At 44.0% G+C, this 15,054-nt stretch overlaps 1 protein-coding gene across 1 annotated transcript; it reads right to left on the minus strand.

Moving 5' to 3' along the window:
* Window positions 1-7,984, minus strand: LOC109426323 (fatty acid synthase). Its single transcript, XM_019701779.3, has 5 exons — window positions 7,314-7,984; window positions 5,044-7,250; window positions 4,560-4,980; window positions 2,002-4,502; window positions 1-1,930 (listed from the first exon to the last, which is right to left on the minus strand). The coding sequence occupies exons 1-5, from the start codon at window positions 7,581-7,583 to the stop codon at window positions 172-174; spliced, it is 7,158 nt and encodes a 2,385-aa protein (XP_019557324.3). The 5' UTR covers window positions 7,584-7,984; the 3' UTR covers window positions 1-171.
* Between the last annotated feature and the right edge of the window lie 7,070 nt (window positions 7,985-15,054).

Here is a 15,054-nt window from a genome sequence, read left to right on the forward strand (position 1 = left end):
TTTCTCATAATAAATTAACTTTTCTTTTATTAGCGTTACTTAGGATTGTCTTGTTACATGGTGATCATTTCTTTTTGGAGCAGAGGTGTGCCTGGGTTGTCAAACAACAGTCGATTTCAAAGTTGAGGTGGTCGTACTATTCGGTTAATGCGAACTTCGTGCAACTAGTTCTTACTCGGCAATTACATTGCTTTGAAGGTACTTTTGGAAGCAGCGATCCGACTCGAGCACCGGGTCGGACTCGGTAATGATCTGCGTCAGCTTCGGGTTCTCCAGCATGGTGATGTGGTTACCCTCCAAGAACTTAAGAGTAACCGTGCCCTTGGTGTACTCTGCGAGCCCGTAGTCTTCTTCGATGTCCACGACGGATACTTCCGTTGGGCGTACCAGGGTGATCGGAGACTCCAGTGGGGTGATCTTGTTAACGTCGTACAGCAGGGTGATCTTGATTCGGTTGAACAATGCTTTCGTCATCATTCTCAGGTAGGATTCGGAGTAGATGTTCTGATCCTTGGTGAGCTCGAGTAGTTTGTCCATTCGTGCCTCGAACGACGGACAATCACTGATTATCGGCAGTACATCTGTCGTCTCATCCGGGTAGATAGTGTTGAGGATACCGGCAAACAGAACAATTTGAACAGTTTCATCGGTCCAATTGTCGGACATTTGATCTAAGGCCAGCTTGTGCAGGAACTTGGGTGCGCCGTCAATCAGTAGGATTTTTCCTCGTTTACCTGTTTCTTCCAGCAATCGTGCCAATTCTAGCGTAATAAACGCGCCAAACGAGTAACCGACAAGATAGAAGTGTTCCGTTCCCTTGAACACATTTTCGATCACGTCTTGGGACAGGAATTGACAGATTTCTGGTATGCTGCTCATGTTGATCGTCTTGGTCAGCTGAGTGATGAACGTAGGCAAGGTCAGCTGCGAAGCGATACTATGCCAGGCATTACCGGCAACGCCTTCAATTCCAGGCGTTAGAAGAACACAGGCATTATATTTCTTAGAGTCATTCTCGGACTGTAGACGTAGAATCGTATGCTCGCTGTTGAACTCATCGCCCAAGTTACGAAGCAACATAGCAACACCAGTTGGTGTCTTTTCGTTGGCCAGCTTCAATTTAACGTTGTCGTCGGAACAGGCCTTTGCCTCTGTTAGTTCTTGAAGCTTCAGGAAAGTCAGCGAGCGGAGATCCTGTGGCGTAAGGAATAATTCATATTCACGTTCAAGCGTCTGCTTGATTTCGACAGCCATCAGTGAGTCCATTCCAAGTTCCGAGAGCGTAGTATCCATTGATACCGACTTGATATCACGGATGCTCATGATGTTCATAACGGATTCAATAATATTATCCTTTCCGGTGCTTCTCACACGCTTCTCAGCGACAACCATGCTGGCAACGATTGGCTCTGGAGTCGTTAGCAGAGGGTCCAGCTCCTGAAGACAGGAGGAGATTCTTTGCTGTAGAGTGCCACCAATCTCCATATCCAGCTTGTCTTCCTGCATGTCCGCAACCAAACCAACTTCTCCAACGGCTCCCCATTGAACGGCCTTGGCCGGCAGTCCATTCGCATGACGATGTTCAATGATGCGCTCCATGACGGAGTTCGCCATACCGTAGTTACTCTGGCCAGCGTTTCCACGACCGCAGGAAACGCTAGAGAACACAACGAAGTACGACAAATGAGGACACAGTTTACGACTGAGCTCATCCAAGTGTTTGGTTGCTACCGCCTTAGGACCCATGCACTCGATGAACTTGTGGACACTCTGATTTTCAAAGATACCATCGCGCAGTTGAACCGCCAAATTGTAGATACCTCCGACTGGGCCCAATTTGGTGGCAGCCATTATCAACGATTCGCATCCCTTCTTGGTCGTAATATCTTCGGTGTTAACTACCACTTGGACACCGTATTGTTCCCACATTCTGTAAAAGAGAGAAAAAGGAAAGTTACATATTCGTGTAAACCACTCTCACGTCTCAATAAAAAAACTCACTTGATACGGTAGGCTTGGTATGGCTTGGTAATGCCTCGGCTAGAGCTCAGGACAAGTTTACGACATCCACGCAGTACCAGCCAATCAGCAAGTTCCAAACCAAAACCACCCAGGCCTCCAGCAATAATGTACGAATGGTCCGGATTGCAGTACATTCGAGGCAGATAAGCAATCGGTACCGATTCTACGTCATTTGGATTTTCACGGATCTTCAGCAAAACCTTGCCGACGTGCTTGCCGCTGGCCAGATATCGGAAGGCATTCTCAATTTCACTGGCAGGGAAAACGTTGGTCTTCAATGGCTTAACGATTCCGGCCTTGATATCCTTATCGACGAGATCACGCAAGACCTGCTTTTCCTCTAGAGGGGCCGTGAACAGGAAATCTACCAAGATAGCCGTGAACGACAAGGCTCGCAAGAATCGGTGCAGACCCAGTTTGCTGTCATTGGCCATATCATATTTGCCGATTTCCAGGAATTTTCCGTACTTGCCCAAGCAACGCAACGAAGCCTGCAGTTTATCTTCAGACAACGAGTTCAGAACGTAGTCAACGCCCATTCCATTGGTGCGAAGCATGATCATTTTCTCGAATGAAGTATCACGAGAGTTTCCAATGTTCTCAGGTTTCAATTTGGGGAAGGTTTGGAGTAGGAAGTCCCGCTTCGCTTGCGTTCCCACAGTTGTGTAAACTTCCAATCCGTATGCTTGACATACATTGATAGCTGCTAGACCAACACCTCCACTACCAGCGTGGATGAGGATGGATTGTCCCTTCTGGATGTTTGCGTTGAGGAACAAAGCAGTGTACACGGTACCGTAGACAACAGGAACTGTGGCAGCCTCTTCCAGAGTCCAGTGTTCAGGAACAATCCATGTCAACGATTCATCATTCTCGACGTGAGTTGCCATTGCGCCGGTTGTAAGCATACCCATCAATCGCTTGCCACTTTCGGTGACTCCAGAATACTCGAAACCGAGATCACACTGTTGTTCCAGGCGGGACAGATTGGCGAAGTCAGCCGTAAGTTTACCCGATGCAAACATAACATCGCGGAAGTTCAAAGAACTGTAGCAAACCTTGACGAGCTCGCGAGTCGGTCTTCGCTGGTTGTACGGTCCACCAAGCCAGGTCATCGATGACAGATCTCCCTTAGTCAGAGCATTCGCATAGCAGTGGTCACGTCTTGGCTTGGTGACAATGGGTTGCAGCAGCTGCAGGTGACGGTAAGATCCCCAGCGTCCATTTCGGTACACGTTCAAAGCCAGGCCTAGTTTCAAATGCGATTTATATACGGGGTTATCGAGCTCGAATGGAGGTGCCCTCGGATCATCTACAAAGACGCAGCTCACCATTCCACCATCAGGTTCCTTACGAATACAGTTTACAAGACCGAGGATACCAGACATGCTGTCTCCTTGAGCAACAGCAATCACCGATCCTTGCTTCATTGCATCACGCAGCTTAGCGACCCATTCAAACTTGTCGTCGTTGGGAATCTGAACAATGGTTGGGCTTCCCATGTACTTGCGCTTGATACGCTGCAAGAGCACGTAGGTTTCATCTTCTACTGGAATCAGGGCAATCAGCTGGTATCCAGCAGGAGCAACGATGCTATCCAATGCCAAGTTTGCGGCTTCTCGAGATAGGATGAAACCACTATCGTGTAAGCTGTTGGCAGCTTCCTCGATCAGCTCTGGACGTCCAAGGCAGTTCACGGAAATCAAGAAGAGACAGCTTGATTGGGTAGACAGTTTTCCATCTTCAACATGTACTCCGGTCAAGGATAGCTGTTGCTGCGAGAGGAACATCAGATCGGCGGTGACCAACGGAAGATCTCCAAGAGCTTCAGCGAATAGAGGCGTAATAGGAGTATCGTTATGGAAGTCAGTCTCAACGGCCTTCACCTTCGGAACCGGGATGTTTTCTAAGGCGAGTTGAACGCATACTCGCACGGCATCGGCCTTGCTCATCTTCGGTGCTGGAAGGTGCGAGATAAACTGGTATGATTCCAAAACTGGATAACCTGGTGGCTTCCTGCGTCCAACGGTGCTAGCCTGCAGCCCGATGACTTCGATTCCACCGCAACGAATCGTATTCAACACGTCGGAGAATTTGAAGTCGAACACCTGTTCGCCTTCTTCCATGGTATTGGCAATGGCCAGATGCATCTTGGGATCAATGCGCAAACGTTCAATTCCTGTCGGGATCATCAGAGAGCGCGTATCCTTGCCAACGATACAGCACTGTAGTAAGCAGTCAAGGAACGATACCCAGTTCAGATCCCAGCTGACCTTTCCACAACGTGCATCAGCTCGTGCTTCCTGTACTGCACGGAAAGCTCCATTGTAATGGTAACCACGCAGACGAAGCTCCTTGTAGAAGTCACGAGCGGTTAACATTGGGAAGTCGCTTTCCGGTGGGTCTGGAATTTCCGACAGTTGAATGTTCTCAACGTGTTTGACGTAGCCTGTAACGACTGCTGCCGATCCTTCGGTGATCTGGTGGGAATAGCGTAATGTTATTTAACGACAAGAATACGCAGATATGAAACTTACTTCAAAGCGGCCGGTACCCGGTTGAAGCATCACGGTGAACTCGATTTCCTGGTCCTTGGCAATCGACGTAGCACGCAGGAACTTAACATCCTCGAATTCCACCTCCAAGTCGAAATACATTGGACCTTTTACCATAGCAAGAGTTTCCCATGCCAGATGCAGGTACGCCGTTGCAGGGAACAGCACACGACCGTCGATGACGTGCCCGGCGATGTAGCTGAAGTCCTGATCGCTCAGTTTGATCTTGACGCGACGTTCTCCACTCTTCGAAGACTTCTGCATTTCGAACTTGGTTACGAACCAATCTTCGCTGTGATCCCAACGAACCAAGTGCGAGATCAGAGGTGTTCCTCGAGAGACAGGGTATTCCACTTGCGGGTACAAACGTGAAACCGGGATGTCCAAGCCGTTGACGTACAATCTGTGAGAGTGAAAAATAGGCGTTACTCATGAGTTTCATTAGCGACTGTATGCAAGAACTTACTTTCCCAAAGCGTTGAACATGTACTGCACGTTATCCTTATTACCACGCTTAGTCAAACCAATATGAATAGCGTTGGGCATGGATTTCTTCAAAATGGCTTGCAACAGTCCATGGGGAGCAACTTCAATGGTTATTGCGTTGTTTGGAAGAAGAGCGGAGGTTTCCTCGAACAATACCGAGCTCAGCAGATTGTTCGTATGATAGTGAGCCGAGGAGTACTGACTTTCCGGCTGGTCCCAACGGATCTTTGGCACAGATGAACTCAGCCACTTGGGCGATCGTTTCTTCGGTTCTGGGATAACTTCGTTCAGTCGCGCCAACAGCCTTGGTCCCATTTCAGCAATGTACTTGCTGTGATAAGGAATGTTCGAGCAAGGAACTTCCTTGGCAAATATTCCCTTTCCGGTCAGCTCCTTAACAAAGGCTTCCACATTTTCCTTAGGTCCAGAGATGGTACACGAATCCGGACCGTTGTGACAGGCCACTTCAATTCCCGGTGGAATCATTGTTCGGATCTTACGGTAACCCATTCCAACAGCTGCCATCGAACCAAACACGGTCTTTGTCTCCAAACTTGCCATACCTCGGGAGTATGCAGACAGGATCATTTGCTCGGCTGTGAAACATCCGTCAGCGTACGCGCAACCCAGCTCACCGACTGAATGTCCAATAACGAAGTCCGGTTCGATATCCAGGGAACGCAGGACATCTACGATACCGATTTGAACAGCGGCAATTCCCACAAACGAGTGAAGAATGTTTTCGTATTTGCAATCCTTAGAGGTCAAGATCTCCATCAAATTCAGTCCTCTTTTCTCCAGCACACGATGGCATTTCTCGACCGAAGCGCGGAAGATTGGAATTTCCAATAGAGAAGTACCCATCTCGGTCCATTGAGATCCCATACCGCTGAATACCCAAACGAGCGGACGCTTCATACCGGTATAATGCTGACAATCACGTCCCAAGCAGAGTGCGTTCTCCATGCCATTCTTAGCGTAGACTCCGTAGCCACGGAATACGTTTCCAGGAATAGACTCGCTCTGGACGCTGTGCAACAGCGAAACATATTCGGCATCCAGGTGTTTGTTGCTAAGTTCAGTCAAAATGACATCGATGGCCTCTTCGGTTCTACCCGACCAGGTGACCAAGCGTGGTAGATTGTCTTCAGGAATTCCACCGTTGACCTTCAGCTTCGGGTTACCTTTGAGCAGAGCATGAGCGTTGGCGCCACCGAAACCGAAGGAGTTCACCGCAATCAGTGGACCATCCAGAGGTGTAGGTTCCGAAACAACCGACAAGCGTCCTTCGACCAGCGATGGAATGTCACCTCTGGTTTCGGTGAAGTTGATGTTAGGTGGAATAACCTGGTTTTCGAAGGCCAGAACCGACTTGATAATAGAGCAAATACCGGAGCTAGATTCGGAATGTCCAATGTTGGATTTGACTGATCCGACTGGTAGTGGCTTCTTACGACCTTGGCAAAAGACCTTATCCAATCCGTTACATTCTTCTGGATCACCGACAACCGTACCAGTACTGTGAGCTTCTACGTAGTCAACGGTTGATGGATCGATATTGATTTCTTGGTAGAACTCAGAAAGCAGTTTCCGTTGCATCGGTCCGGATGGGTAGGTGATGCCTTCCTCTTTGAACCCATCGCAATTGGTCTTGGAGTAGACAACATCAGCGTAAATTCGCTTAGCATCCTTGGCCTTCTGGAGGAACACAACGCAGATGGCCTCCGAACGGGTGTAACCGGAAGCATCTTTGTCGAATGGACGACAGTATCCATCAGCAGCCAAGACTCCAAGACGTGCGAATTGTAGAGTGACGTATGGATGTAACAGCAAGTTAGATCCACCAACGATGGCCGCGTCACACTCTCCGTTGCGAATGGCATTGAAGGCACAGTCCAGAGCATACATGGAACTACTGCAAGCGGTATCCAACAGAAAAGATGGACCGTTCAGACCCATGGTGTAGGAAATACGGTTCGCCATCATAGCACGGGAACATCCAGTAATACCAAAACCACCTGAAGAAATCTTCTCGTAGAACCAAGTCTTTTCCGACTCGGCAAAGCATGCTCCGATGAACACTCCGGTACGTGATCCTCGAAGGCTCTTCGGGTTCACACCAGCATCGATGACTGCTTCGTACGCATGCTCCACAAGAATACGGCACTGCGGGTCCATGGTGTGAGCCTAGTCAGGTGCAGAAAAGATCCGTCAGATTCACCTTCCATAGAGTTTCGAACACTAACTTACCTGTTTGAAGTGCACACCGAAGAACGTAGCATCGAACTTCTCCAAGTTGTTGACCTTTCCCATACGGCGAGGGATTTCCACGTTGCTGTGACGCCAGCGGGTTTCCAGTTCGTCCACCATGTCGATCTTGTTGTACAGGTTATGGGCGTATTCGCGCACATTGTCCGAATTCGGGAACCGACCAGAAATACCGGCAATCACAATCTCCTCACCGGGTAGCGGAGGCTTGGCACGGTGCTCAATAGCGGGATTTTCAATTCTCGAACCCATTGTTATAATAATTTGTACTGTTTATCAGTTCCTTCACAAATCACTTCACTTAACGAATAGTTTCACTAATCACCAATTGCTTAACACCGACCCAAAACACAAAATACGATTAACAATCCACGTCACCAAGTAAATCCTCTCACGAAGCGTCCGTTTCCAAATTCCGCCAGATTTTCCCGTAAGCGCCTGCCTGAGTCCTGCGTCCGTATCCGGTCTAGCTGAGGAACGACAATCCACTAGTCAGACATTGACATTGAACTTGCAAACCGAAGCACCCAAGGTATACTATTCCAATCGACGACACAATTTGCACACAATCCGCGCGAAGACCGTTCAACGAGAAACCCGTAAGACCTCAGCGGCGCAACGACCAGTACGCTTGTGAACGAAGAACCAACGGAGGACGCAGTTTTATAGCGTTGACCTGTGCGACCAAGAATGGTTCGATTACGATTCTTGCATCGACTTTCGATTAACGATTCCGTGCATCTGATTAGCTCCGCTTTACTTTCATTAAGCTTTGACCGGGGAACGTGCGACACTGGCAAGGGAACTTCCTGCGTCAATACACGCTTGTCGGGGACATTCCGTTCCGTAGGGTTTGAATGTCCCATAGAATGTGGGTAGACTTTTCCCATAGATTTTTGTTTACTCGGAGTGTTAATATTTTTGAACATTCTTCTCAATCAGGTTTCACGTGCCTCCATCACTCAGTTTTCCGAATTCGTAATTATGGAATGAAGAAGTCGCGAGCCCCATGTTTAACCTTTCTAACCTTATGGAATAGACGCTGGAAACGTGCCTTGTACGTATATGTACAAGAAAGGTTGGAAACGTACCTCGCGAGCGGCATCGCATGGGTAAGAAATGCATGTTATCTAGCAGCACCGACGACAATACGCGTTGGACAAAATAACTGAATTTTATGCAAATCGGCTCGAAAAAGGTTTGATTTAGAAGCTTTTGATTTGAAATTCGTTTGGGTATTTTGATTTTGCATTGTCTTTACTGTACTGGTGAATGAAAGTTTGATGAACTTCGTTTAATTTTTGTGGTTGACCAACATTTCTCGTTCGCTAGGATGTTCAACATAGTCGTACTTTTCATGTTATGTAAAATTATCGATTGATTAACTTTAATAATGGTTGTCAATACTAAATGGATACTCTCATGGATCTTTTCTATCATTTAGCGGGTATTTGACCCATTTAGCTATTACAAATTTCAAATGCCAACGATAGAGTTTTCGTCCGTTTAGTAGTAGGATTTATGATACTAGAACTTCCACGCTGTAAATATTAAAGGTGACATCGTGTCGCATATCATTTTCAGTATTAAGTTTTTGAACAATATTCTCGCTTTATAATTCAAAATATTATTTGTTTGTATCCTAAATATATATATGTATTGGTAAATTGAGCAAAGCGTACTAAATCTACTCAAATACTTTATCTGAAATTGAAACTTAGCTAATTAAGGAGGTATACTTAACTTGATTACAAACTTCAAGAGCGTTCTGAAGAAGTTATTACTGTTCTGGTTGAAGTCCTGTTGCAAAAAGATTTTCTAGTCGGTGGTTGTTGAACAATTTCTATAAATCCTAATATAATTCGAACTAAAGTAATTCTCGCTCACTACAAACAGCGAAATAGTAAAAGTTTTCCATTAAAAAGTAATTGCAAATCTTGAATCGCTGAAGACACGAAAACCGCACTATGTTTATCATTAATTTTAAAAAGTTTATACGTATTATGAAATAAGCTTTACTAGCAAACCGACCACAAATTCCACACCTGTCTAAAACTAAAACGTCTTAAAATAACTAGAAACGCCTCGAAACCCCTCCAAAAACATCCCTGGAACCAACTTTACAGCTTACTGATACCTCCGGAAACCACTTTCAAACTCCCTGAAATCCCCTGAAACGCCCTTTGAAGCTCCCTAAATCCACAAATACCACTCAGACCCCCTCAAACATCGAAACGCCTTGAAATTCCGTTAAAGCAGCCTAATATCTTCTGAAAGTCGCCTCAGAAGACTCCTCAAAGGCCTTGAAACCCCTTTGAAAACCCAACTAAAATCGTCTGACACGCATTGAACCCCCTTGAAATCTTCTTGAAAACTTCCTGAAATCTCCGGGAACCACTTGCAATCCCTTTTAAAATCCTTTGAATTTATCTGAAACGCTTCGAAACTCGTCTTGAAACCCCTTGAAAATTCTCTGCAATGTAACTCACTCATTCACTCTTATGTTCCGAGGGCCAACGTAAAAGATCTCCATCCTGGGCGGCTGCTCGCTTTAGCCTCGACCTGGGCCCAGGTCAAATTCTTCTGCTGATCCGCACCACGTACAACAGCACATAAGGTATGCGCACAGCAAAATCTGGCCAAAGAAAATCAAGCAGTAATAATTCATTCCAACTTGTTCCCAAACCAAAAGCAATTCATCGTAAAAAAGCATTTATTTACTTTAAATCAACATCAAGACATTGCTGATTTGACTTGTTATATCCGTCATCTCGAGTTTTGAGCTTGAGTCCTTCCGTAAAGTTTTGCACAGTACCTTCGACCGCATGCCAAGAAATTTTTAGCACCTTTGTGTCAAAATCAATCTTATTTTTCGATGAAAGCTGTCGTTCTTGACATTTTTTGATAGTTCCAATTCACGGTTACTCAATATTTTTCAATTGGGTTGAGTTTTGAAGTGTATGAGATTTTACGTTTTTTGGAAAAATGCAGTACAATTTCTACATAGTTTTCTGCATACAAACGTAAGCATTCTCCGCCAAAAACAGGGGACAAAAATCATTTCAAATCAATACACAATATCTAAGCTTTTGAATAAGGGGTGCCAGCCATTTTTCCCGACATTTCCCGTAGTGAAAAAGATGATTTGCTGTACATGTATTTCTAAAAGTTCGGTTTTTCAAACCACAAATTCATATTGTTGACCAAACTATGTATTTCTTGCCAAACTTCGATTTTTTCTTGCTCTTAAGTTGATCTGCAACCTTTCCAAGTTGTAATGATGTATAGAACCGAATACTTGAAAGCTAACTTAGGTCTGCGGGGACGGTCGCTTTAATGTACATTGTCAGATTTTCATCACGTTTGTGCAAAAACTTTTCGAGGACTTCTTGTTCCCTTGACTCTATTTTAAACACAATGTCAAAATATATCCCGAAGTAAATATTTTTCGATTCCTTACACAATAAGCTTTCATTTGCGCCAGAGATTGCCACGATTCATTGAAAATAGAGAAATTTCTATCCAAAATGCGGTGGCTAGATTTTGCTGTGTGCATACCTTAGTTTACGTTGGAATCGAAATTTCGAATTTTGTCGTTGACTAATCTGATTATGTCGTGTACCCGCAAAAGCATCCCTAGCCTGCTTATGCTGTGCTCCTATGTCAATCTTGGTACCGCCGTCTGATGCCATTCGGCTTCCAAGATATTGGAAGTTTTCGGCCGTCTCCACTGATTGCCCAGCTACTGTAAAGTTGCAGGGGTTGTCCGTGTTGACATTCAACAATTTGGTCTTGCTGACGTTGATGGTTAGACCCGCCACAGCGGAGCGTTCAATGACTAGGTCTTACACCGTTCAGATGCTGCATGGTAATGGGCTGCTAAAGTAGCCCATAATTCGGTACATGGCCTATGTTGCCCCTTACAGGCATATACCAATATGCTGGTACGACAGAACGTACTGGGAAAAAAATGAAAATTAGAAGACACAAAACCACCAACACACAAAAATAATTCATCAACATTCTGTGAAATCTAATTTTCAAGGAACCCCTCTAGGGATGTATCCAAAAATTTCTGTAGGATTTTCGAATAATTTCTCTTAGTATTACTCCGTGGATACATCCAGAAATTATATAGAGATTTTCCTAGAGATTCTTCCAGAATTTTCTCTTAAGATTCCTTTAAGAATTCCTGGTGAGATCCTTCCAGAAATTCTACCGGAGATGCATCTGGGTATCTTTAAAAAAAAAACTGGATGCCTTCAGTTATTTCTCCAGAAATTACTCAAGCACTTTATCCGGGAACTCTTCATGGGATTTTTTTAGGACTACTCTATAGCTTTACCAAAAAGGTTCCTTCCATGGATTTGTCGGAGGTCCTTCTTGGAATTCCTCCAGGATTTCCTCGTTGTATTCCTACAAGAATATCGCTTGATTTTGTTTGTTCTTGTGATTGATTCCGGAATTCCTGGAATTCATTGAAGAATTTCTCAAGCCATTCTCAACCCAGGAATCGCTCCACATATATCCCTGGATATTTCTTTTAGAAAGTCCTTCGTGGATTTCTCACAAAATTTAATCTGGAATCCTAACAGGGACTTCTTCAAAGATCTCAATGGTAATTACTCCGATGATTGTTCTAGGAATATTCCAGGAATATCTTTAGGGATATCTTAAGAAATTTCCCTAGAGGTTTCTACAGAAATTACTTACGGAATTTCTTCATGAATCTCTGGAGTGTTCTGTCAGGGATTCCTTCTAAAAATTTACCTTACATATTACCAAGGATTGCATCAGTGCTTCCTCCTGAAGTTTTGTAGAGGTTTCTCTATGAGTTCTTCCACATAAATACCAACAATGTTTTTTTCATGGGTTTCCCTATGAATTTCTCTACGACTTCCTTGAGGAATTGGGTTTACTGCTGTGATCAGCAGACATGCGGCAGCAGATGCTTTCGGCTTAGAACGGCAGCGGAAGTAAAGCCAGCTGTGCTAATCGGTTCCGCTTCCGCTGCCGTCTACTGTAGATCACAATTACTATAAGCTGCGAAAAAAAAAACATTGCTGAAATCATCTTTAAAGCTTCCCGAAACCTTCGAAAAACCTTGGAAGCTGCTGAAATGCCCTAATAACAGTCATAAACCCCTTGAAACATCTTAAAACTGCTTGAGGAACATTCATTTATTACGTCCATCGTTTTTCGGGATTTCTATACACCCCCCCCCCCTCCCCCCTCTGTCACGCTATTTTCCTATACCTAATACACGTACTGTAACATTTTCTTAGACCCCCCTCCCCCAAAATATTGGACGTAATTTTTGAACGCTGCCTTGGAAGACACCAAAAACTCTGGAAACTACTCAGAAGCCACCTAAAACGTTTTAGAACGCATTGCAACTCTTCTTCAAACCATTTTGAAACCTTCTAAAATGTATGAAGAGTTCAATGGACACATTGAAATCTCTCTCAATACCTTAAAAGACTCTCTCAGCTCCCTTAAAAGCCTCCTAAATCCCGCTAAAATCATCTAAAACGTCTTAAAATGCATTGAACCCCCTGAAATCTTCTTGAAAGCTTTCTGAAACCTCCGGAAATCATCAAAAACTAATTTCTTCTTCCATCGGTTCGAGAAAATTTGTTGTGATAGTTCTTACGCTGTGAGGTGATCTATCCGCGTTACGGGCCCCCCTTGAAAGCCCCGTGTAATCACCGCACACCTATTGAAAACCTCCTAAAACGTTTTGAAATGCTTTTGAAAGCCCCCTGATACTCGCTGGAAATCTTTAGAAACCACCTCTTAAAATGAAACCTCTAGATACTCACTTCAAACCTTCCTAAAACCCCCTTAAACTCCTAAAAATTGTCCTGAGACTACCTGAAATGCCTTGATACTACTTGAAACCATCTGAAACACCCTTGAAAACCCTTAGTCTTTCTTTTGCATCACGTTGGCAGCAGCTTGCTAATGTATGGCAGCAGCTTGCTGATGTAGTGTACGGTTTGGGTAAAAAATGACACTAATATCAAAGGAGGGTTAAAGAGCTTACGTAGGGTTAAGCTTATTAGAATTCCAAGATGGCCACCAAAATGGCCGATTTTTGAACATACTCGCGTTTTTGAGCTCACAAATCTTATGAAAACCTAAACCAGGTCACCGGATCTTCTTATTTTAAGCTTATGACAAGTGAGTAAGAATAAAACAAAAATTACACTGTTGTTAATTGCTCACATCTTAACATGTGTGCATTTGAGATTTTGGTGCATTGTTGAACTGGGATTCGAACACGTTTGTCCTTTTGTCCGTGGGAGTCTCTCCGAAACCCTTCTAAGACTCCCATGAAACATTAAGATGAAAATCTGACAGATGTTCGTGGATATGTTTCATCTACCTTGGAGCTATGCCGGTGAAAACAAAAACAATTACAATTATCTTATTAAAAAAGCAAACATCTGCTGTAACTGTGGGTAAAATGACGATTGTTCATCAATTCGCACTTATTAAGTGCGTAATTTATCTGAAATTGGGTTTTTAGATTAAGAAAAATGTATCGGTTTTTTGATTTTATACAAAAGAGCACCTTTTTCGCCATGATTTTTTTCAGATTTTTAGAACTTTATTTTGGTACCTAAAATCAATTTCAAAGAGATTTTTTGAAATCACCTTTTGACAGCTGGGTAACTGTTTGACAGTTCCACCCAGTACAGTAGACGTTCGGTCGGTGCAAACGGTTTAACTGCAATGCTTTTTAACTGCAAGTCCGGTAAGTGCAACAATTTTGCAGTTATCGCACCGCCATCCGTCAAAATGGTGCGCCATGTTAGCCCAAATGAACAATCGAATGAATTTTGCGTTCATTTAACGTCAATTGATGGGTTGTTGACGCCTGGCTGACGTTGCAGTTATCGAATTTTGTTCGCTAAGTGAAACGTAAACATGTTGCAGCTATCGAACGTCTACTGTACAAAATGCGACGAGGGGTGATTCAACAAATCGCTCCCATACAAACTTCAAATTGATTTTAAAATAGGTTCCCGGTCACCAAAATTCATGAAAATTTGGATTTCGGTTCAGTTTCGCGAGCAAATTCAGAATATGGAATTATCTCAACACCGCTAAAGAAGCCAATTCATGTTGTAAAGGTCCCATGACACTGACAAATATTTGGCTAACATATGACCAATACAATGTAAATCATGGCAACCTTGGATGAATTTCGGGCTTCAATGGCAAATATTTGGCATTATGACAAAGTGTTATGGCGCCTTAACATGTACAAATTTCACATTTCTAAAAGGAGAAAGTGTAGGTCTTTGTTTGAAGAAGAAAATATGTTGACAGCTATCTTGGATGTGATCGTAATTTTCATTTTTATCATTAACGAGCAGTGAAGAGAATTGTCAGACAAAAGAGGCACAAAACAAGCAACAAAGAAGGCGCGACGATTACTCTTTATCCCTACTTGTAACAGATAATGACATGATCTCGAAAACTTTTGTTGCAGACAAAACGGAAGCTGGATTTGTTGCGTACTTTTCAACTCGTGAATAACCAATTATTACTAACTCAAAGTCGAAACTTTTTGATGATAGATCTTCAGCAGAGTTGCAGTGTTTACCGACTCGAAGTTACCGTTCGAAAATCGCAATTGAAGGCTTAAAAATCTCTAAACTCGTGGTGCACGATGTAGATCCTATTATTTTCAAGTTGGGACAAACTTATGTCG

This window comes from Aedes albopictus, chromosome 3 (assembly GCF_035046485.1).
Source record: "Aedes albopictus strain Foshan chromosome 3, AalbF5, whole genome shotgun sequence".
NCBI lineage: Eukaryota > Metazoa > Arthropoda > Insecta > Diptera > Culicidae > Aedes > Aedes albopictus.